Source organism: Colias eurytheme, chromosome 6, assembly GCF_061535395.1.
Source record: "Colias eurytheme isolate Ceu_HAF_F1 chromosome 6, ilColEury1 Martin Lab GWU primary, whole genome shotgun sequence".
In the NCBI taxonomy this organism is placed as follows: domain Eukaryota; kingdom Metazoa; phylum Arthropoda; class Insecta; order Lepidoptera; family Pieridae; genus Colias; species Colias eurytheme.
This window is the reverse complement of record NC_142985.1, coordinates 5,323,130-5,346,210: the sequence shown is the minus strand read 5'-3', so window position 1 is coordinate 5,346,210 and position 23,081 is coordinate 5,323,130. Positions and strand designations below refer to the sequence as shown.

The window sequence follows — 23,081 nt, the reverse complement described above, 5'->3', positions numbered from 1 at the left end:
ATTAGCGACGCCGTCGTGGACCCAACTTTCGCACACCTTTTGACTACCTACGACGAAACTTTCAGAGACAAGCTCCTTATAGACTACTTATTGAGATGTGAAATCTAATTATATGAACACCTTATACTCGGATAACGTTAGAATTTTACATTAATTAACGTCTAAAATTGTTAAATGATCCCACGAAATTTCTTCTTCCCTTGTAGTCTTTATGTTCTTTCGTTTTGAGGATCGATTTATTGTACTAGCAAATAGGCGATCAGCGTTCTGTACTCAGACAGACTGCGACTTTTTGCTTCGTCATTATCAGGATTTTAACCTCTCTCCCGCTGACCACTTCACTCAGGCACCGTACGATATTTAGTTTATTTAATTTGTTCATCGATAATAAATATTTCAATCCACAGATAATAATAATTTATTCGGAAAATAATGTCTACTAACATGTGGGATACATGCACTATCATTATATATTAAACTAAATAGTTATGTTAACTAGGTCGTGCGTATCCGGAGGGCAATCGGCCGATACCACAGTTGCATTAAACGTTTATTGATATCACTGAACTAATGTTAGACCAACAATAATAACTAATTGTCTATATTGGATTTAGATGCGTACTAAAGCTTAGTGCTTCTGCTATGCGACTATTAAAACCCGATACCTCCGGGCTTTGGAATATGAACGCTCAGATTGAATATTGAATGTTACAGGACATAGGATATGTTATAAATAACTGCTTCGCCTTTAAATTCTGCACACATCTATCCTTAAAGTAGATTTTCCCGTTTGCGACGGCATTATAAGTACCCTTTGCCCTTTATAAATAAATATTGTGGGTGGAATAGCCGAGACGCAAGATACAGTTTTCTTCAATCTCTAACTGGTCAGTGCCTGGATTCCGTAAGTAGATCGTGTTTCTAATTTCTGTGTCTTGTTTAAATTCGCCTTTACAAAGATAAAGCATTTTAAATGCTTTATCGTTTTCGACTTTTTAAATAAAGTTATTGGTATTTTATCTGATATGAAACTTGGAGGATATTTTAAGGATTTCAGCAAATTACTCCAAACTATTCCTAAGTTTATTTACCTCTCAACACAACTTTGTTGTCTTCTATGGATAAATTTTGTTTATGTACTTCCTAAATACATTCAATAATATTATCTATTCTACCAAAATTATTTTCCGCCTGTAGAGTAACAGTTGGTTTGATTCTATTCCTAATTATTCTGTTTGCATATTAATTACACGTACCTACACTAACAAATGAATGGTACCAGTGTCGCATTATAATTATACGGGCTTAATGTTATGGATCTCACTTTAATCGCAAAACTATCGTTTATATTAGCGATGTTTTGCATACGTTATAAGCTATTTACTTGTTACGCAATCCATACAAAGAACATAACCAATAGTAAAAGAAAATGATTATGTTCTACAAACCACAATTGTATAGACTACAGGCCCATGTTGAAAAAATTATGGGTCATTTGACCCACCACCTGACCTATCTAGAATGATATAAGAGCATAAAATAATAAGATTCAGCACTATGACGACACTCGTAAGCTGTCCACCTGAGTGCAGATGAGAATTCGAAAGTTCAGGTAGAGATTTTCTCCCCTTGTCTCCATGATTTTTGTACGGCGTTGCGGAATAATGGCTTAAAAGCAGTATAGAAATAGTATGACACAGATGCCGTACAAAAATGGTGGTCCACAAAGTCGGAATTTATTTTTATTTTTCGACAGTTGCCGGGGTAAATTTGGTCATTTGATTTTGTACGGCATCTGTGTCATACTATTTCTATACTACTTTTAATCAATTATTCCGCAACGCCGTACAAAAATCATGGAGACAAGGGGAGAAAATCTCTACCTGAACCTTCGAATTCTCATCTGCACTCAGGTGGACAGCTTACAAGTGACGTCATAGTGCTGAATCTTATTATTTTATGCTCTTATATCGTTCTAGATAGGTCACCTGGTGGGTCAAATGACCCATAATTTTTTCAACACGGGCCTGTAGTCTAGTAGGATTATATACACGGAATATTACTATTGCATTATGTATTAGAATTTTAATAGTTACTTAGGCCTATCCGTATACCAAATACTGGGTCAAATGTTTGGCTCTCGATCGCCGCAATAGATATTTATTCCGACTCTGAACCACAACACCATTACTTAGGGCAGATTACGCCTTAAGTCCTTGCCAAAATCCCCGTGAAATATACGTGCTTATTGCTGAGTATTTTTCAACGAAAACGAAAGTCGATTCGTTAATCCAAGAGCTTTTACATCGTGTTGATAGTTATCGCTCATCCTTGGTGAGATTTACGAAATATTACTTGTCGATTAATGGTCTTCTGCTAGATATTGTAATGTTATGTACTTTTTAGGTTGCCTAGTTTCTTAACTGGCTGGTATCTCCCCGTGTCATATGCAAATAAGAGATGTGTTGTCCTTCTGGTTATCCTTGTGTTAAATTGAATAATGACTATTTTTATCATACAGTAGTGTATGGGTCGTCGTAAAAATTTGACAATCATCCATTGAGGAAAATCAAACTGATTCAGTTACGAAGTGATAGAATTATGGTTTTCTAAGTTATATTTCGTTGCCTTTTTGTGGAGTAACATGATTTGGACCAATTTTGTTACATTTGACCGTAAATATAGATCAAAAGCGATTAATATCTAGTAGAAGGTATTATAGGCATTGTCAGGTGGAATAGAGATTTCCGCGAAAATCTATACTGAACCGTCGACACTGGTTTCTAAAATAGCTGGTAGAGACATTGCTCCCTTATTGAGCTCATTTATTAGATCGGCGCTGTCGTGTGATGTCATTAGTGAACTGTCGGCACTTCCTAACCTCTTTATGCTACAAAGATACAGCTTAATTGAATTGCTTTTATATTAATCTTATGTATACCTTTAATTATTTATTTAATTTGGACTTCAAATGACAGATTTTAATCGTAATATAAGAATGTATGATGTTCAAAGGTAATGCTTGTTAGATATTAACGTTAGGCATTCTTGCAATCGGCATTATACATCCAGCTTTTAGCAAGTCACTTAACAAAAAGTTAATATTTTGGTATTGTCGCTTTATGCAATATCCATAAATCAGAGTACTTCTCTGCGGTATATAACTCGCGACAAAGTAAAACTCTCCAGATATTTCAATTCACCTCCTCGCCTCACACAGACATCTTTATCCCAAACGTAAACGCGTCGCAATATTATACAGCGTTTCAATAGCGATCCCGATTTTCCAGCGCATCTGATGTTGCCGTCAAGGATCATATTCGCTTGCAAATAGATATGAGGTCTTGAATCTCGGTAACAAATTAACGAGGGAGTCAGTCAAGCGTCAAGTTCCACGCTCCATCCCTACAGGGCGTAGCGTGCGTGTGACGCCATCATCTAATGCTCTCGCCTTTGAGATGTTTAAACACCGTTAACGATCACATGTTATTATCATTATTCGTATGCGAATTACATATATTTACAAATTTAAATAAGTGTTAATTATTACACACCTCTGAATTGGTTTCGGTATATGAAATACCCCCTCGGGATGGAATTTGCGGATCGCTATCAGGTAACCTACATAATAGTAAGCCTATATGAGGTCATAATAATTAAAATCGATAGTTTCCACGTTAATTGGAGATTGAGTATTGAGAACAGCATATATTGATAATAATAGTTTCGTACGGTAGTAGCTACTTACAATATACCGGTAATGTTTGAATCCAAGCGATTGATCTTGTTAGGTCTCTTGAATACAGGAATAGATGGGAACAATAGATTCTCATTGTTATAGTACCTATTGAAATCACTCAACGCTTTAGGCTTTGTTTTAACTCTACGACAAGATTTGCGCAATAAAGTTATTTACCAATATCCTTTTGATAAAAACTTTGTTGAATACGTAAAGAAAATCACCGAGTTTTTCAAATAGCTTTTATGAAATATGTATATTAGATACTTCAATAACTAATCCTCATACAGACTTCGACTAAAAGAGCTCTGCGGTAAGCAAAACATTTTTCGTCAATTTTTTCAATATTTTTCCAATTTGTGTCTCCCTTGTCTTATTTTTAGATTTATAATCCAATAACCATGATGGGAGCATAAATAAAATATTGGACAGTGGAACCCGCTCATGTAATATTTATTATTTACTAAGAAGTACATATATTTGGAAACAAAACTATATTTAACCGAATTCTAAATTCGTTCAATGTTTTCGTTAATGATAGGTAAATAAGACAAAAGTAATAATTTTATGTCTGGATTAAATTATTTATAATAGTAATAGGTAAATCGATTGCAAAAGAGCTTCGCGTAATGATCAATCTGATGCAACTTAAAGCGCAGTGCCATAAGAAAAGTCCGTTCAAGCTTTCGACGCAATTTACTTGTTTTGGTATGTGCTAATTTATTCTGCGCGAACGCAATAGCAGGCTGATGCAATAAATCATTATTCGTGTATCATTTGACATTTCATATTTTTCCATGAAATAGTTTTTTTTTGTTTTGTAAGTAATTGATATAGGAAAAAATTGTTTAAAGAAATATCTCAATAGCAAACAAAACCAAACAACAACGAAACGAACGGAAGTAAAATTAGTCCTTTTAAAACATGAGAAAATTCTGATAAAAATATATAAAATCTTTCATTTATTCTGTAACAAAAAGGTTTTAGCTTACAAGAAAAAGTCAAAAGGGTATTAAGAAAATCCTCTGATATTAGAGCAACCGACCGCTTTTAGCGTTCTGTTGTTTAAATAAGAAGTTTAGTTCAATATTCTCGAGTTAAGTATCGTCCCAGGAGAGCAGCCGTTCCCAGGAGCTACGCGAGGCGAATCCGTAACACCTAATATGTAGACGATAAAGCATCGATTTTCACACAAAGCGAGGTTACTTTCGAAACGGCGACCCCTTCTCAATAAAAATCACATTTTCTTTCACAAGTCAGTCGTTGGTGCTGGCCGCTGGGTGACATTTATGGCGGAGTTTAGTGACTTCCGAAGTAGCAGGTTATCAGACGTGGAGAGGGGTGGAGGGGGGGCGGGATAAAGGAAAAGCTGGAAGCTGGTGGTGACTCGCCCCCGCACTCGCGTCCTGACGCTCGGCGCGCCCGACCGCGCCGCTCCCGCGCGAATCTCATTTATTTACGCGATTTCATTTATTTACCAACTTGCCCTTTGTTTTTTACAACCTGTTTTTCATCTAAAGGTTTGTTGTGGCTAACAGAAGTGCATATGTGTCTGTTGTATTATTTTTCGTAACGGAATAGAATTAATTGTTGTACTTAGTGCGAAATAGGTAATGCAGTGTAAATTTTTTATTTATTTAAATATTCACAAATTTTATTTACTATGTTATTAATAATAATTATGTGTAAATTTTTATTTTTACCCATATCAACTATTATTTGTATCGGGAAAATTTGTTTTCCCTCGCTACACGATATTCATTTTCGTAGAATACATACATTTAAAATCCAACAATATCTCTTTTATAGGTATTTAAAATATCGTTTAAAATGTGTTATCCTATCTTTTGATAGATGTAGTTAAACGGAACACTTGGTCGCCGTTAAATTTTATAGAGCTTGATATAATAAACGTGCCTATTTCTAAAAAGTTAATCGGTTGAGTTATACTAGGTCACTCTGTGTTGAACCGTATTGATATTAATAAATATTAATTAGATACGTCATATATTTATTGATGAAAGTAACCGTATAATTAACAGAATTATTATTAAAAGACGTTGATGTAAGTCAGTATTATTTTATTAATTATTTAAATTTCAATTGACAAAAACTTACAAAAACTCTCGCATTTCAAAATCGGATTACATTTGAAAAGTGTTTCAACTGTGTTCAAATACGATTAAAAAGTACCATTTAACAAAAGCTGTTATTATTCATTAAATAAATTAACATTTCATGGAAATAAGAACGGACTAAATGGGACAGTAAATATAATTTATATTCTGTTTTGTGTAAACATTAGTATTAACTTGAATAACCCTTTGTGAACTATAATTTATAGCGCATTAATTAATGATACATTTTTCAAACATTATCTTTCTCTCATACGAGTGTATTCCTAGAAATACCTCTTTATGTTGTGCCTTTCAGTCGTTTCATTATTCAACTAATGGCTTGTCCAAATAAAAAAATAAACGCTACAACCGAAAAGCTAAATTTAAACAAATAATATATTTTAGTACGTTAGAAGATTTAGCACAAACCATATTTCCATCTTAAATCATTTCATAAAATAAGTACCAAAAATTAGATATATAATATACCTACTAGTAAAAACAAGAAGTCATGGTGAACGTAGTAAAATATTTGAAATAGCTCTCTATCGTTAATCGTTTAAGGATCGTCTAGTGACCAGTCTACTTAATCTGGTACAGCACGCGACGTAAAAACTAATACGCACTTTCAATCCGGACCTGAGCGAGTTTCTCGTATATAAGCTGAGAGGTACATTTATAAACAAATGTTTTATACAATGGTATTCGATGATTTATAGAATACAGCCGGGATAGTGCATCCTGTGTTGTCATAGACTGCCCGATTTGTCATCAAGTTTATGTATAATTGAGTAGAGCTTAGATTTTATTTAATGTTCCATAGAATATAATTATGAAAGTGTTCGATATTTTTCGATTCAAATTTCTTAAAGCAGGGTCTTACTTTGAACATCGTCAAATACCCATATGCTCGACTCAACGTAGCATTAAATCTGTTGAAACGCGAATTTCAAATTGAGTTCCGTCCCCGACTGTACCAATCTATCATAAAGTAGATGCGGGTGTATGTTATTAGCGGGAAAAGTACTTCGATGAAATACGCGGCGTAGCTTAGGCCTGAGCGGGATCCGCAACTTTCTTAATGCGTCCACGCCGAGGGGTATGTCGCGCTAGGCTTGGAATGAATACCAACTCGTAGGTTTACATTTTATAGAGAATCTGTGCCATGTGATAAAAGGGCACCTAAATAGTTTGAATAACTACATATATAAATATAGAGCGGCTTTCACTTCTTGAAGATGATTTTTTATCAAACTAACGTTTTGTGGGCTATGTCTGTGTTATTCTCGCGATTATTATCAAATATAGTTCCAAACCTAGCTCATTGAGCTAGATAAGCTATCTCCTTCCTGTTCAAAAGATGAGTAGGAGCAGTTTAGAAATATTAATTGCGTTTATACTAGCTATCAGCACTAACACACAAACGGATTTAATAATTTGTTTTATGAATTAGTTGTTGGCAATCAGGGATATTACGAAGTGTTTCCTAAATGCTGACTATATATAACTGTAGAATGGAATAAGCAAGTACTTAACTAGTTGGTCTAACATTTGCAAGCTCTAGTTAAATGTAATTATATACATATGCAGATGTTTGTTGTTAGGCGTTCATTAATTAATAGTCTAATTGTTTATCAACAAATACAGGAATTTCGTGAGGTCAATATAATATGAATAACGAATATAGTTATAAAGTTTATTTCGTAAAATTACATGGTAAAGCCGAACATGAATATCGTACGGGCGGGAAAAGCAATATTATGACAATGGGCGTCTATAATAAACAAAGTGTGATACATAAATAATTTGCTAATAAAACGGGGAATAACACATAAACTTAAAATAATAGCATAATGTTTTGTAGTTTAAAAACATTTTACAATTATAATGTAGTTTTATTGCAAAATTTCATAATTACTAGAATATGCGCCATTGTTTCCTTCACCGTATAGAGATAATAATGCACGTAAGCTAACGCTGCCCTCGTAAAATGCAATGGTCGTTATCTCGGTTTGGTTTCGGACTTGTCTCAAAGCGGGTAAGATGCTGCTGTTTATTACTCCTTAACAAAGATAACATCATTAGACGTGACAAGCTGTGCCAAGTTAAAGCGGTGCTCGCTAAATCGCTCCAGGGATCGGGATAAAGACGTTATTTTTCGAACTGGCAATGACAAGCTGAAATGTGAGCTGTATAGAAAATTAAAATTAAAATAGTTTTCAAATATACCTTTTACAATAAAACTGTGCGGACTCTCTATTTCATTTATTAATTTCTTGTAAAACATACACGCTACTTCGATTTACTTTCCCGGTTTTCAGTCGTTTTTATTTAAACATGTATGTTATAATATATTATTTGAAACCCATTAGATAGTAGGCCCCATTATAGAGTACTGTTTACCTGTTTTCAATAGGCAAACGTTCAGCCATCAAGTGGCCATTTCGTAAATGACTTGAAGCGCAACAGAACAATAGCGGCAATGACGTAGCCGTTACGATTTTCTATGCAAATGGGATGCGATGCGAGTGATTTACATAGCGACTGGGAAAAATCGCTGACCGCCACTGACCTTTGTACTGAATACGGAAATGTGGGTTTATAAGACTGACAAATTAAGTGTAGCGTTTAGAAGCGTTATTTTATTATACTTTAACACTTTCTGTTTCAAATTGTCGGATACCTACATCAATTAATAGATACTTAGTGGTTCGTTGCCATAAGTACCTAAAATGTTCACTTTTAAAAAATCGGACGTAAAATATAGAATTTAAAATTTCCATTCGAAAGCGTTAAGAATTTTATTACTTACATCCCTCACAAGGATTTATAGGTGAGACGTGTTCTGCGGGGACTCTGTGAACTTGACGGGGCTGTTAATTATATCCCGGTGAGGAACTGAGGAGCTACTGTTACACTGAATTTCGGAGCTTTAATTGCAGTTTAATGATGCAGGAAAAGCTGCCAAGGTGCTAGTTTTGGTGTTCGCGAACAAGCTCGTTACATCATCGCGCATTTTAGTTAACCATACTTTTGTTAGACAAATGGAATATATATTATCTCTCATTCCTTTTATTACCTCTTATATTATGACAGAAATTAATATAAGACCGTAATAATTCTTATGAATAACACAAATAATTTATTCTCTTTGCGGAGACATCCTAAAATAATAGGCTTTATTGCACGCCTCATAAGCGAAGCGTTGAGGTGGGTACTACTGTCACTTCGCGCAAAACATCTGATTTTTCAAACTTAAAATGTCTTTATGTATCATACATTGCACTTGTAAGATAATACATACACACACATATTAAGAAAAAACACTATTTTCAACGTTCATGATATTTTTGATGTCATTTTTGTTATTTAAACTAGTTAAAAAACAGTTTAAAAAAGTTCTGTCTTGGACGTCCGTGTGTCTGTATGTGCGGATCCTTTTTCTTGTTAACACGATAGCGACCGAAATACTTTACTAATCGAGTCTTTTTTTTTCTCTTACGCTTGAGTATGCTCAGGAATAGAACCCTTTCATTTTTCAGGGTCTGATTCGATGTGGTTTAATTGTTATTAAATAAACAAAAATAATAATTAATAAATATTTATTAAAAAAAAATTATGAGGCGTGCACTTTTGGATTTTCCAAATTATTTTGATATAGTGAGGTAGATACGTTTTTACGTATAAATAACGTTATTCAAATTGTATAAGTATTTTTGTAATATATTAGGTTTAGCATAGTATTTGTTTAATAACATACGTATTACTCATATATTTTATATCTTAAAGAAAATTACGAACATTTAAGCTATATTTTCGTTTTATCTAAAACCCAAAAGTCGCAAAACAAAAGTTTTTTCATAAACTCGGCTACACAATCTTATTTTATCTCGTAATTGGGCCACTCGAATCCTTTTTCCTTAAATTGACTGACCAAATTGGCTTCAGCCAATTACTACCTTAAATGATTTACACGAAAATAATTATGGATTTAAAAGGGCTGTGAAGTTTTCCTTTTGAGACCACGAAACTCATTAACATTGTGGCGTCAATTACAAATAGCTAAAGGAAGTAACTAAGTGCTTTTATTCTTCCGAGGAAATAGGCCAAGAAACAATTTGAAAAATAAGAAGAGGTTTAGAATTGTATAATAGGGAACAATTGCGTTTAAACCAAAGTACCGTTCAAGCAATTTTTGGAATTTGTGGTTTTGAAGTGACACAGAAACAAATATTTCATCAAATATTTTCTATTCAAATATTTGAATGCATGTTATATGTGGGTATTGCAAGTTGTATTGCGATAGCTAATTGATCCCAACTATTGAACATTTTGAATGATCATTGATCATGTCAAATTCAGTTCAATTCGATAAGCTACAATCGTCATTTACAAGTACCGCCAAACAAATTACGCTAACAGGGGCAATTTATTTTGAATATTTAATGTCTTGTAATATTTCGACAGGTATTGAAATTTTGTCGAGAGAATTTGATAGAGAATGTTAGTAATGTAATATATACCTACCTAATTACTTTAAATATTTTTTAGATATTTAAGTAATCGTTAAATAATAATATTAGCGGTAATATTTACTTTGTCATAATAATATTAAAGAAGGTTTATGATTATAAGTTGAAAAATAAAGATCAAAACTAAGTATTAACATTTTTTTTATGAATTTAAATTGAGGTTTTCACGTTACCATTATACCATAGCAATTGAAAAGGCGGATCAAAGCTTATAAATTGAATACATTTTATGTTTCAACATAAAATCATTCTTCTTCTTTTAAGGAATCGATTCAGTGGTATTGAGTTAAATTTTAATAGATAGGTTAGTTCATCTCATTGTAGTTTGGTACGATGTTTATCTTGATTCATTGAAACTGTACAGTAGAATAAATAATCTTCCAAAGCTTTTAATTAACAATAAATTTTCTCAGAAACAATGCGAGTAAATACTGTTAAACACGGTAAACATCGTTCTCCTAAACAAAACAACGATCACAAACATTCGCTATTCAGAAGCGTACACGTAACATCTCTTTATACGTTCACTGATATTTATGTGACAAATAGAGAACTAATAAATAATCTAGACGACTCAACGAGCTAAGGGTGTAAAGAATGAATACTTGAACGAATGAATGTCAAGCATTCAGATCTACAGGCATTTCAATCCACGTTTTATCAGCAATCTGGTCGATACCGCCCGTCTCAATAGGAAACTTCGTTCATTGGACGCCCAACCAAAGCCCCACTTTTTGAAACAAGTTTTTCAGCTCCACTCAGTAACTCTCCATTGAATAGCGTTTAATTCGGGAAAGAATACGCCATAATAAACCATATTTTATTACCGATTGGCGGCAAGTTTCAGCTCTTTGTGTTGTAGGTTGTCGTCTTTATAAGTACATCCTTCGAAGAGGCCTTATAATAAATGATACCTCAGACGTTTCTAAGTCGAAATTAGAGATTTTTATTAAGATATTTTTGTGGTTACTGTTTACCAATTTCAGCCTTCATATTTTGTATTTTTTACGATATTTAATCGTTTTTTAAAACTCATATCAAAAATTAAAATGCTGAATAATCGAATACTCAAACCACTGGTGAGTTAATTTAAATTGATAACTTATAAATATGTGAAATGGCGGTTTATGAAAAATGAATGGCTGGACATAATTATTCATGCAATACATATTCTCGTAATAATTTAAATCCCGGAAGGCTTTGACTGAACAAGCTTTGGCCTTTGATAGTATTTATTTAATATTTATCCCCACTTTACATAACCACGAGTCCGTTCTAAACCAACTTTGAATTTGAAATTATACTTGAGGTCTAGCAAAGATCCTTTGAAAACTAAAGTTTGGATTGGTGGTATGTGACATCAGCGAACTGCTTAGTTTAAGTGTCGTTTAACTTTCATTTATGTATTCGAAAATATTAAACAGGGAGAGAAATTATGCTAGTAATTATAAGACATATTTAAAAAAGACTTCTAAAATATTCAAATTCCAATTATTTTAATTCTTAGTGCTAGGTTGTATCCCGTTTATTATATTATTCATATCTTTCAAATATTTGATAATTTGCATTTGATGCTATCATAATAAAAATGTCTAAAAGTTGCTTTCAATTTATGAGAAAAATTGCGCTACGTTGAATAAAATCGCGATTTCACTGTATTCAAATTGGATAATAATACTTATCACATTTCTCTGAAAGTTAAACTCGATATAACTAACGATATGAGGTTTCGCTGAAATGTGAAAAAATATATCCCTAATTCCGAACACGTTCCATTTATATTAAATATTATGTATGATGAAAAAAGTTTTGTTATGAATCCGTTTCTAATATTAAAGCACAAACAAGTTCGCTTTACTAAGTAAATATGAATCTAATCTGAATAATATTTTAATGTCTATCAAACTTTTAAACAACCTTTGAGGTCGGAGGACAAAGGCCCGAAAGATTAACCCGTTCATTTACCTGACTTTAATTTGAATTAATACTAATTTATAAATGAAATTTTAACGGTTTTCCGACGCCGATATCATTGATGAAACGGTTAAATAAGTTTATGTACCTACTTTGCTTATAATAGTAATTGAAAGATATTAAATACTTTGAGCGTCTAAGAGTATTTCATAATCAAATTAAATTAAACATTTCTTATTAGAATCAAGTAAAACCAAAACTTACAGTACCAATGAAATTCGATACGTAATTTGATACAAAACTTTAAATGCTGATATCGTTGGAATTTTTCGTAATGAAATATATTGTATAACACACATCTGCATTTTTGTTAGCCAACAATAATATATTACATTCAACCAGCAGGCTACAGCACAGTGTGATCGATTCTCTAAAAACAGTGGTTATAAGTGATTAAAAATGGCTGTTTGTTGGATTTATGTGTTTACTTTGCTGTCTCTGCTGCTGAATACCAGCGCATCTATTTATGACGACGACTTCGATACCTACACAAGAGCTACTGATTATGCATCATCAGGTAAGCTTTCCAGACTACTTACAACTACTCTGAATATAATTATTTAGGTATCTATACTATATTTTTTTAATGCGAAAAGATATTTTAAATTTTAATAATAGAGTACTTATCAGTACCTAAAATCACTTCGATAGTTTGATCATTATTTTCAATTGATGTTTCTTTCTTGATTAAAATTGTAAATGATAAAAATAATACGTATAATTTGTTAAAAGATATATTAATATTATAAATGTAAGTACTAACAAGGTTAGTGCGGTGCGGAACAAATGGCAATATAATTGGACAACCAGAATAAGTAATATTCATAAAAGCTAATTCGCTGTGACGCGATGGCACCCAAACCCTTATTATTATATTACCGCAGTGGATTTTTATAAACGAATTATAGAAATTCGTGCTCAAAGATTTTCAATATAAATATATATGAGTTAATAAAATGGAATTTTCTTTGAACTTTCCTTGAATTTCTTGAATTTTCGATACATTGCTAGTGCAACGACCTCCTAGAAAGGCGTTCGTCCAGACGACATAAAAGATTAGGTATTTACTTTACACTTATGTGAAGTTTAAAACTAAAGCTGCGACTAATGGTTATAAGTGATCTCTGAACACATACTGTGACCCCATTAATTGTTTTCTATGTTTTAAAATGAATCGTAACATAACATGTTACAAAAATATTATTGCTGAAGATGTATTGTCTTTGTATAAATTTTTGTCGACAATGTGAAATGAAACGTATAACCGCGTAGTTATTGTTGTCTACAACTCTGTTATTACGTCCTAAATGCACAAGAACGATACAAGCGCAATCTTGTGAGACAAAGTTATGAAACGACTCTTGTTCGAAGCGTGTAATTGCAATATTTGTTGTAGCATCTCATCTGCATACTGCTCCAAGTTTGTAGGTGCTGCGCGAAAGTTGGGGCACAAGATTGGAGCGTTATATATGATAAGAGGCACGTGTACATGCGGTACCTCAGTGCTACACTGTATTGCGCTGATTACACCTAACGAGTACAGTGGCGAGTCAGTAAATACGCTCTCGGCCGAGACAGTTGCCGAACCGAGTGGGTGTTTACACGTATTTCACTAGTGGCGAGTCAGTTCAGTTTTGATCACGACGCGGACGTTTGCTGCGTTTGATCGAAAAAAAAAAAAGAATTTAAACGGGTTTTAAATCGGCTGTTACCAGATATTATTAACGAATTGTGGGATTTATTAGAAATAATAAATAAAAATAATAACTCTTTGAAAAAATACAATGACGAAATGAACGAGTGGCGAGTGGCCGAGTGACGCGACGAGTGCGTGTTTATACCTGCCGAGCGGGATAGCGAGTGGGTACTCGGCCGAGTAAACAAATTGGGATTCTAGTGACTGTCTCGCCGCTCTTCTCGGCCGAGTACTCGGCCGAGCACTCGTTGAAGTGTTTATACCAACCGAGCACTCGGCCGAGGACACTGACTCGCCACTGTACTCGTTAGGTGTAATCGCCGCATATGCAAGAGTGCAAAGCTGGCTGTACGTCAGTAACGAATGCACTCATCGCCATCGCCTGCCGGTAATACAATTTCCCAGCTTCTACGTTATTGCCATCTTGGGGACAATTTGGCCTTATATTTCTACAGCGCCCGCGTGTTTAGACGTTTCAAATTTGAGAACGGCAGCTTTTAGCTAATTGAAAAGGCTTCGTTCATATTGGATATTCAATTGATATACCCAATGGTTGAAATTGTTGGCGAATATGCGAGTCTAATTTTGGATTCGTATTACGAGTATGTGCCGGGTGCATAGTTAGAACGTTCTTTGAAACTAAAAATGCTTATAACACACTTGTTCCTTTGAAGTTTACGCAAAAAGCCTATATTCAACACGACGAGGGAATATTTGGATGAAAATGCTATTTGGTAGAAAGCTTTCCCCCTGTTATCCTAAAACAATTGTATGCTGATGTTAAGAAAACACGTGATATAATTAAATTTTGTCGTTTGTCTTCCTTATCGCTGTGTTATAAATATAATATTAAAATACCATTGTAGTAGGATCCTCTTATGTTGGCGTTTATTGTTTCCTGTTTGAAAACAACAACACAATATTTTGGTGAAGATATTTTTGCACAATTAAAAAGGTCTCCGCTCTACTATGCTCAATAATACATATTATTATCTAATTATAAATCAATTATTAATTAATATCGTTATAACAACAATAATTTCAGAAGTTTTTTTTAGTTCGACTATATTATACACTTCATTGACATTTACCATAAGAAGTGCCTTTTGAAAGCAAGATAGTGGATTAGAATTACTGTTACACAGAAAGAACTGCGTGACCAATGGCCATAAAGTCAATAAAGGAAGTCTTTTGGTCATGATAACACAGTTATCGATATTGAATGAAGCATCACAATCATAAAAGCTATTCTGTGAGTTTTGGTTCGAGTGGCGACGATTGGGAAGAAATTATTTACGGTTGAAATGTCAATGTGAAATTTCGGATGGTATTGTATCTCTAGTGTAAGTTATAGCTTTTAAAAGTTGACTTATTTTTATCTCTTTCTTACTTTCCGATGAGAAAAACGAATCTATCGTAAAATAAAGCTCTAGTTTATCTAATCATATATTTTTTAACCTCTAAGTATGTGCCAATTTATGAACATAACAAATGACAAAGCAAATATATTCAAATGTATACGAAAACGAATGCAATGTCAAGTATAAAATGCTTTTATCTAAGAAGGTTTTACTTTTCACCGGTGAATAACGTACGCGTGAACGTGAAAATGGCGCTAATCATCTTCAAATCAGAAAAGGCTTTTTTGCAAATACAATGTGACTTATGTTAAGCTAAATATAATAGGACAGTCACTATTTACTACTAGTCCCACTTGTATGGTTTGTACTGCCTAGAATGTTTTGTATTTTCTCTCTATCAAAGCTTTTACTTCATGATCTTCCTAATATTATAAATGCGAAAGTTTGTGAGAATTAATGGAACATCCATGTTACTCTTTTATAAAAACTTCTTAATAGATATGGATGAAACTTAACAGTAATATATTTATATAGGTTAAAATCAGAATAACACATCAGCTAGGCATAGAAATACTAAATTCTGCCTACGGACGCGTCTGCGGGTGTAACCGCGCGGCACAACTAGTTAATAAATAGAAAACTTACCTTCAATAAAGTCTTATAAAATCGCAAACTCATTACATAGATAGTTTCACTAATAAACGTATAACAATCTTAATTTACTGAATTAAATAAAGTTCTATTAGACCTTAATGCTCTGCAATGCGACCAATGGGACGGCTATTTACAATTCCGATAATGGAACCTTATATTATCTAGCGGATTAATTAACCGCTATCTCTGATCTTCTGTATTGTACTCTGATATCTTTGTATGGAGGTAGCAGAATGTGTATAATTCCAAGCACTGGACACTATCTGATTGTTTTTGGTATGTTAACGGTATGATAATAATATGATTAGACGTTTTTGTTGTTTAGAGTAATGAGAAATCTATAAAATACTAGCGGCCCGCCCCGGCTTCGCCCGTGGTACATATGAAAAATAGATGTTGGCCGATCCTCAGACTTACCCGATATGCACAGAAAATTCCATGAGAATCGGTCCACCCGTTTCGGAGGAGTATGCAGACTAACATTGTGACACGAGAATTTTATATATATAAGATAAAATAACAACAATATAAAAAAATTGTGAAATATCACTGTTTTTTTGTTCGGAAATTATCCGAAATATTGTATAGTATAATGTGATTTATACGCCTTGCTGCAACTTCATTTGTGACTGTGAACATTTTCCTTCGAGGTTGTATCATACATTTTAATTCATAGCTTATAGCATAATGTACTTACTTTGATTAACAGTAACACAAAAATATACAATGCGAGTCTATTAACACAGAATAGAGATTAGACAAACACAAAGATCCATTACTTTAGAATGCAAAAGAATTGCGCTGCAATTATAATTTAGGGCAACGCTCAATCTTCATACACAGAGCAGTTTTATGATATCACAGTCTCTGAGGGAACGCCCAAATTTATTACACGGGTTTCAGAATGCTTCGGGGTCGCACCCGACTGAAATGATTCGTAGGGTGTGCGTTTTGCCTACAAATTGCCATTCGTAGCGTGAAAATCACCTTTGATAAAAGCGATAATTTTTCTCCACCAATGTTTTATGGAGCTGTGATATTTATCGACCGCTTTATTTGTTTGCAATTTGCGTGGGAATGGTTTTATAACCGCTATCATATTGTGGTAAGAAATGATAATAAATAACACGTAAAAAATGAATATTGCTCATGTTGTACATACATTTGTTCATTATAAGATAAAAACATTTTTATTGACCAAGTACTGAATCTGTCGTCCGCACCATTACAAAAATAGCACTAGTATCAAAACATTGGCTCTGGTTGCCTGGGCCAGGCCATTTCTCTTACTTAACTCTAAGCTCTAGTAAAATGCAGGATTTTTTTAATTTTGAAAATTATGTTTGTTTGTTTACAGAAAGCCGTACGTGCACAGCGTCAGAGTTCAGATGCAAGACAGGGCGCTGTATACCGATGTCATGGCGGTGTGACAACGAAAAGGACTGTTCTGATGGCTCTGATGAAGAACCAGGAACCTGCAGTAAGAGATTCTTTATGGCTAATATCAGAAAAATACATAGGTTTTCATAACTACGTTGTCAAAACATACCCTATTCAGAATGTGTGCGGAATAGGGACGATAAAGTTTCACAATTTATTCCAGAGTCCCGTTTATTTTACGTCTTTTCGTACAGTTTGAATACTCGTATATTTTTCCTACATTCATAAATATTTACTACGAACGTTTGCCTCCAGGAACAACGATTTGTTTTGTTAAGTCATCAGTAGGAAATAAGCGGTGGTATGTTTTGCTACGGTCATAATAAATATTTTGTTCGTGTTTTCATAGCCTTTAGCGATAAGGAAACGAAAAGTAATTTTATCAAAATAAATACGCACACAATTTGTTAAAATCCACAGAAAAATGAAAAAAAAAAGCGGATCGGTATGTGACAAAAGCAATTGGGGTCTTGATCTGCGGTCCATTTTGAAATGAAAATTATCTCTAACAAATTATTCTCTCACACACAGGCCAACCTTGATAGACAATGGATTTATTTAAATGGACTGTTCATTCTTTGAATTACAATGGATAACTTTTTATTGCCCAAAAAATAAATTATCTGCGATTTATGGAAAAAGTTTTAAAAGGTATAAGCGTATTTTGTCCTTCGCGCGGCTTCCAACGAGGATTAAAATCTTAATCACGACTCGAAGTTCCTGGATTAATATAATCTTTCGCCCTTTGCCTAAACTTCTTTCGTTATGAATTGCGAATTAGAATTTTATTGAAATACATGGACCGCGGCTTTGTGTAGACAATTTGAGGAAACGCTTAATGAGAAAATACCATCGCGATAAAATTACTGGTTGTTATGTGGGGGTATTTAAACCGTAGGCAGGTAGGTATTTAAGCTTCTCACGTACGCGTTAATTTATTTAATGTTTGTGGTAAATAATGAAGCGTGTATTGAACTGAATTACGATAATGTAAGATTAGAAGACTATTTAATCTACCTATTTGAAGATTGGGCCGATGTCACAAACAAGTTTGGAAAAAATTCACTGTCGGAATTTTCCTTTCCTTTTGAATATAATTGGTTTTATATTATGTATTATAAAACATAAATAACAATACGCGTTACCAAAATAGAATTGGGCGATGTTCTTTTAGTGTTTTTTTTAGATCTGTTAACTCTTTAAGGGTCGCCTGGCCGCAGTGACCCGTGAAATTGGAATCGGATGTCGCTCGTGAATATTGATTGCTCTTTCTTCATATTCAAATAATGTTTTCAAATTTTATTATTCTACCATATGTATTGAGGTTGTGAGGAAGATTTTGATGGTAGATATTATGGTGGATAACAAAATTCAGCATTTGTATATGGTGAATAATATATTGGTCTGCGTTATACAACATTCGTACTTCGATTACTTGAAGATTAATGCATTTATTAATGTGTTTTTTTTTTTTGGTAATGGTAGAAATGGAATAGATCATTTTTGTATTTTTTTCGCCGATTTTTTTAATTTTAGATCTAAATATGGAGCAAATAGTTCACGTAAAGGGCAATATAGCGACACCGTTAAATGAGCTATTTTCGTATGCACTATTATGACTGTACTTAATAATTTGTAATCCATATTTCACAGTTAAATTTAGTTCTTTCCTAGAAATTAGAATGAGTAGGCTGCTAGCTAGAACACAATGCTTTTTATCTCATTATTGCGTCCTTCGTTATTGGACGCCTACGTATCGCAGTAGAAATATTAATTGGCTGCCATTTTGTTACTTTCAAGTTTTTAACGTATTCATACATACTATATAAATTAATGGTCTCCTTTTCTGGCTTTGTGTTAACGAAACGAAATTAAAAAGGAGTTTAGAAGTGGAGCACAGATTATAGTCTAATCAGCTTGTTTCGATCTTTTATCTAATCGAAATGAAATTTTACAGTTAATTTCAATAATGTTAATTTAAATAATATCAAATTGGATTATCCTTTTACGTTTATTGAACTAATAGATACTATGGAACTTTTATTAATCGCATCTTTGTACAGACTCATTAAATAGTAGAAATAGCGTTGTTATTACGTTAAAAAATGGTTAAGGTAGAATTAATTAACTTGAATTAAAAACTTTATTAATTCTAGTTCATCGTCATAATCAGGTAAGTGGCTATGACAATCTGACCATCAATCACACCCATAAAAAATTATATAGCATTTTAAATACAACTACTAAAATAAAACTAAACACTATACCAAGCTTAAACGAAGCATACATTATGGAATTCAGAGAAAGATTCCGTACCTACATCTTGAAAATATGTTCGACCCAACAGCCAATTTAGTTGTAACTAAGCCCTTACATAACAATAGCGATGAAATTGCTTGCAAGTAACTTGTAACAATACGTAAAAGCTAAGACCATGTGGTGTTATTTCAGCGGAACCGTGATAGCCGCAACTTTGTTCGCTCACTGTAAGTCGACCCAGCGTAATGGAAAAGGTTTTTATATGGGCTACGATCTCAATGTTTTGTAAGCTTTCACCAACATAAACATTAGACGCATGCGATATTCCCCGTTTGGTGTACGCTATGCGTTAGTGTATTTAAATTGAAATGATGAAGTTTGAAATTTGAAAAATTGAAATTGTAAAAATTTAATTTAATTGTAATTGTACTTTGTATAGAATTGATACGTCAAGTAAGTCATTTTAATGGGAGTGATTTTGCAGGTAAATGAACGATATGTGTAATAATTTTTAGCCTTATTGGGTAAAACTATGTTTTAGATAAGGTATGACACTTTCCTCATGGAACAAATTAATTAACAGATATACTCGAATACACAAACTTTCGCATCAAATAATAAGTTTCACGGAAGGAAATTCGTTCACTCTATTTACAAATGTGTGCTCAATTACATATAACTAGAAGCTAGTCACATAATAGTATAGAATGTGAGTGTTGAAATAGAAGCTTAAGTTTGTCAGCATAATTGTATTAAGTCCCAGTTTATTCGTCTCGTTAGATCCGACGTGGAACAACGTAATGCTCGAAATAAGGACTATTTAGCGTCATTAATTACGTCCCAGAGTCGCTTCTGTTTAACGTAAGCATTTATTAATCTGTGTGAAGTTTATATTTGGATAGTACAGCGTTATTGCTTCGCCTTTATTACGCTTTGTTATTTATATATTACACGCACACAAAGGAGATTCAGTCTGTATTTTTATACAGAAAAATATTACTTTTCATGGTTATGTGAGTGTGCTAAAGAAATGAATGTATTCATTCATTATTTGTGATTTACAGAATGTAGTGTTTCATAATTACTGTCCCTTTGCTTCGAATTTAATTACATGTACAAAACATTATGAAACACGCAAAAACAAACACTATTAACAAAACAGAGCCATTAATTCGAAAATATTTGTTTGAATAAAGCAATAATGCAAATGAAGTGGTACATTGTGCCTATAAATTGTTGTACAGTAGGAATGTAAACGGAATTTTCAAATACAGCCTCACAGCGCAGTTGCCCAGAGCACAATTTTCTCTGTGTGACGGGTCACTGTATACCCGCGGCCTGGCAATGCGACGACTCGCCGGATTGCCTAGACGGCTCCGATGAACACAACTGTGGTAAGGACGGGGATACGGAGCGAGCATGGCAACTTGTGCATGATCATCGCAAAATTTCATACGTGCTATCATCACATCAGGTGGAAAGTCGGTAATAGGTACTTCTCTCTACAAAACATCTACCATTGGAGCGAATGGCAATTATACAACAGAAAGTTAAACACAAGTTCGGAAATCAGAACTCCGGTGCCCAATTTTACCGCAAAAGGGAAAAAGAACAAATTAATTTTATAGAAGGGTTGTAAAATTTATTATAACGTTGAACGAATGAATTTATGTTAGTCAGCTAAAAAGTTTCAGTGAAATTTAAGCTCGAATGAGTTGAATGGAAAAATTCAATTTCCTCTAGTTATTACGTATCTTACGCTTGCTGACAAATGAATTTTGCCGCAGTCGTTTGCAGATATATTCAATTCCGTCCAAGATTAGAACTCTAGTGACATAATTTAAAAATAATGTAGCAGGATTGGACGTAATAGGAAGTTAGTCTTTTGAAAGATATTAGAGCATAAATTAGTTTGTTGGTACCTTCTTTACTGAGCATGTGCATGATATTGGGTTAACAGAAGTGGAGGTATGCGGTCCCGAAGAATTCACTTGCAGAGGTGGCCAAGGAGAATGCGTTCCACTCACGTGGATGTGCGATGACAACCTCGACTGTACCGATGGTTCAGATGAGAAAGCATGCAGTAAGGCTTCAGCTTTTACCTAAGTCTCTTTACTCGGTAAAAGTATCTCATTGCGTTACATTTTCACCCGATCAGTTCAATAAGGTACTTTATCATTTAAGTGGTCAGCATTCATGTCAACAAAATTATTTTGTAAAATTCAACCATTGAACATCTCAATACATTATTTATTACATTCACAAACTATTCTAACACGGATTGGCTTCATCAATACCATTTCATGATTATGCATAATTGGCAATTTTCTGCATGAAGCCGACCTCCATAATGATAATTCGCACAATTTAGATCTATTATAATTATAGCTACACTTAATTAGTACAAAGAGCAAACATATTAATTGTAATTTGAATTTGTTAGTATTCAAATTACTGTTGACAAATTTGATACTTGTATATAAATTTGATTGCATTGATTTAGTCCGTAGCAGTGAATTGTATATTGCATAAATGCTGAAATAAAAATTAAAAAGTTCAATAATATAGCTTAAATTATTTATGAAAAAACTGTTTACCAACTTCACATATTTGAGGCGTTTGAAGCGGTAATTAAAATCGATAATATCAATTACGTAAGGAAGTGCTGGTTAGGAACACAAAAAAATCAGATTAAGGCAAACCACAATCAATCATTGGGGTTGCCTACCGAGGACTCGATATTCCATCGACACCCTATCCGTCTTAAAATCTTTATCTTCCCGAACCAGACGCCCTCTGAATTAAACGATGACCGGGCACAATTTATGAATTGATGCTTACGTTAAATTTCCAACTCATTCTTAAACTCGTTTTCGCGAACAAAGTTCTCCGTAACCAAGTTTGCAATATCCTCTGGCATATGCGCCGAGCGACACCACAAGTTATGTACAAAACTACGCGCACTCTTAATTACCTTCAACATGAAACTTGCCATCTGCTACAAAGAAACGTCGCTTTGTTTTCCGCTACATCCACAAATTGTATTCAGTTTTGTTCCTACTCCACCTTAAATTATTCTAGAAGAAGTAAAAACTTCGCAAGTACTCATGAACCGACTTGATAAGTATACTTACTCGTCGAACAAAGGAATTTAATTAAATAAAGAAGAACCCACGTCTTAGACTAGTGGGAATGATTTTTCTCAGAGAAACCATTACGTTCACGAGATTTGTTAGACTAGCAGTACCTAGTTGGGTATTAATAACAAACGTGTCTAATAGCGTTTCTCGGCTTGATTGTAATCATTCT

The 23,081-nt window shown here is 33.6% G+C and overlaps 1 protein-coding gene across 12 annotated transcripts in view; it reads left to right on the top strand.

Moving 5' to 3' along the window:
- LOC149907650 (low-density lipoprotein receptor-like) overlaps window positions 1-23,081 on the top strand; it is a 157,159-nt gene that overhangs the window by 106,252 nt on the left and 27,826 nt on the right. For 4 of the 12 annotated variants that reach the window (XM_090102674.1, XM_090102672.1, XM_090102673.1 and 1 more), the window contains exons 3-4: window positions 17,431-17,553; window positions 21,733-21,855. In XM_090102674.1, the coding sequence (XP_089958800.1) occupies window positions 17,431-17,553; window positions 21,733-21,855 (246 nt within the window). Of the gene's footprint in view, window positions 1-5,137; window positions 5,350-12,704; window positions 12,880-17,430; window positions 17,554-21,046; window positions 21,167-21,732; window positions 21,856-23,081 lie in introns of those variants that run through there. The other 8 variants (XM_090102681.1, XM_090102680.1, XM_090102675.1 and 5 more) reach the window with 6 other exon arrangements.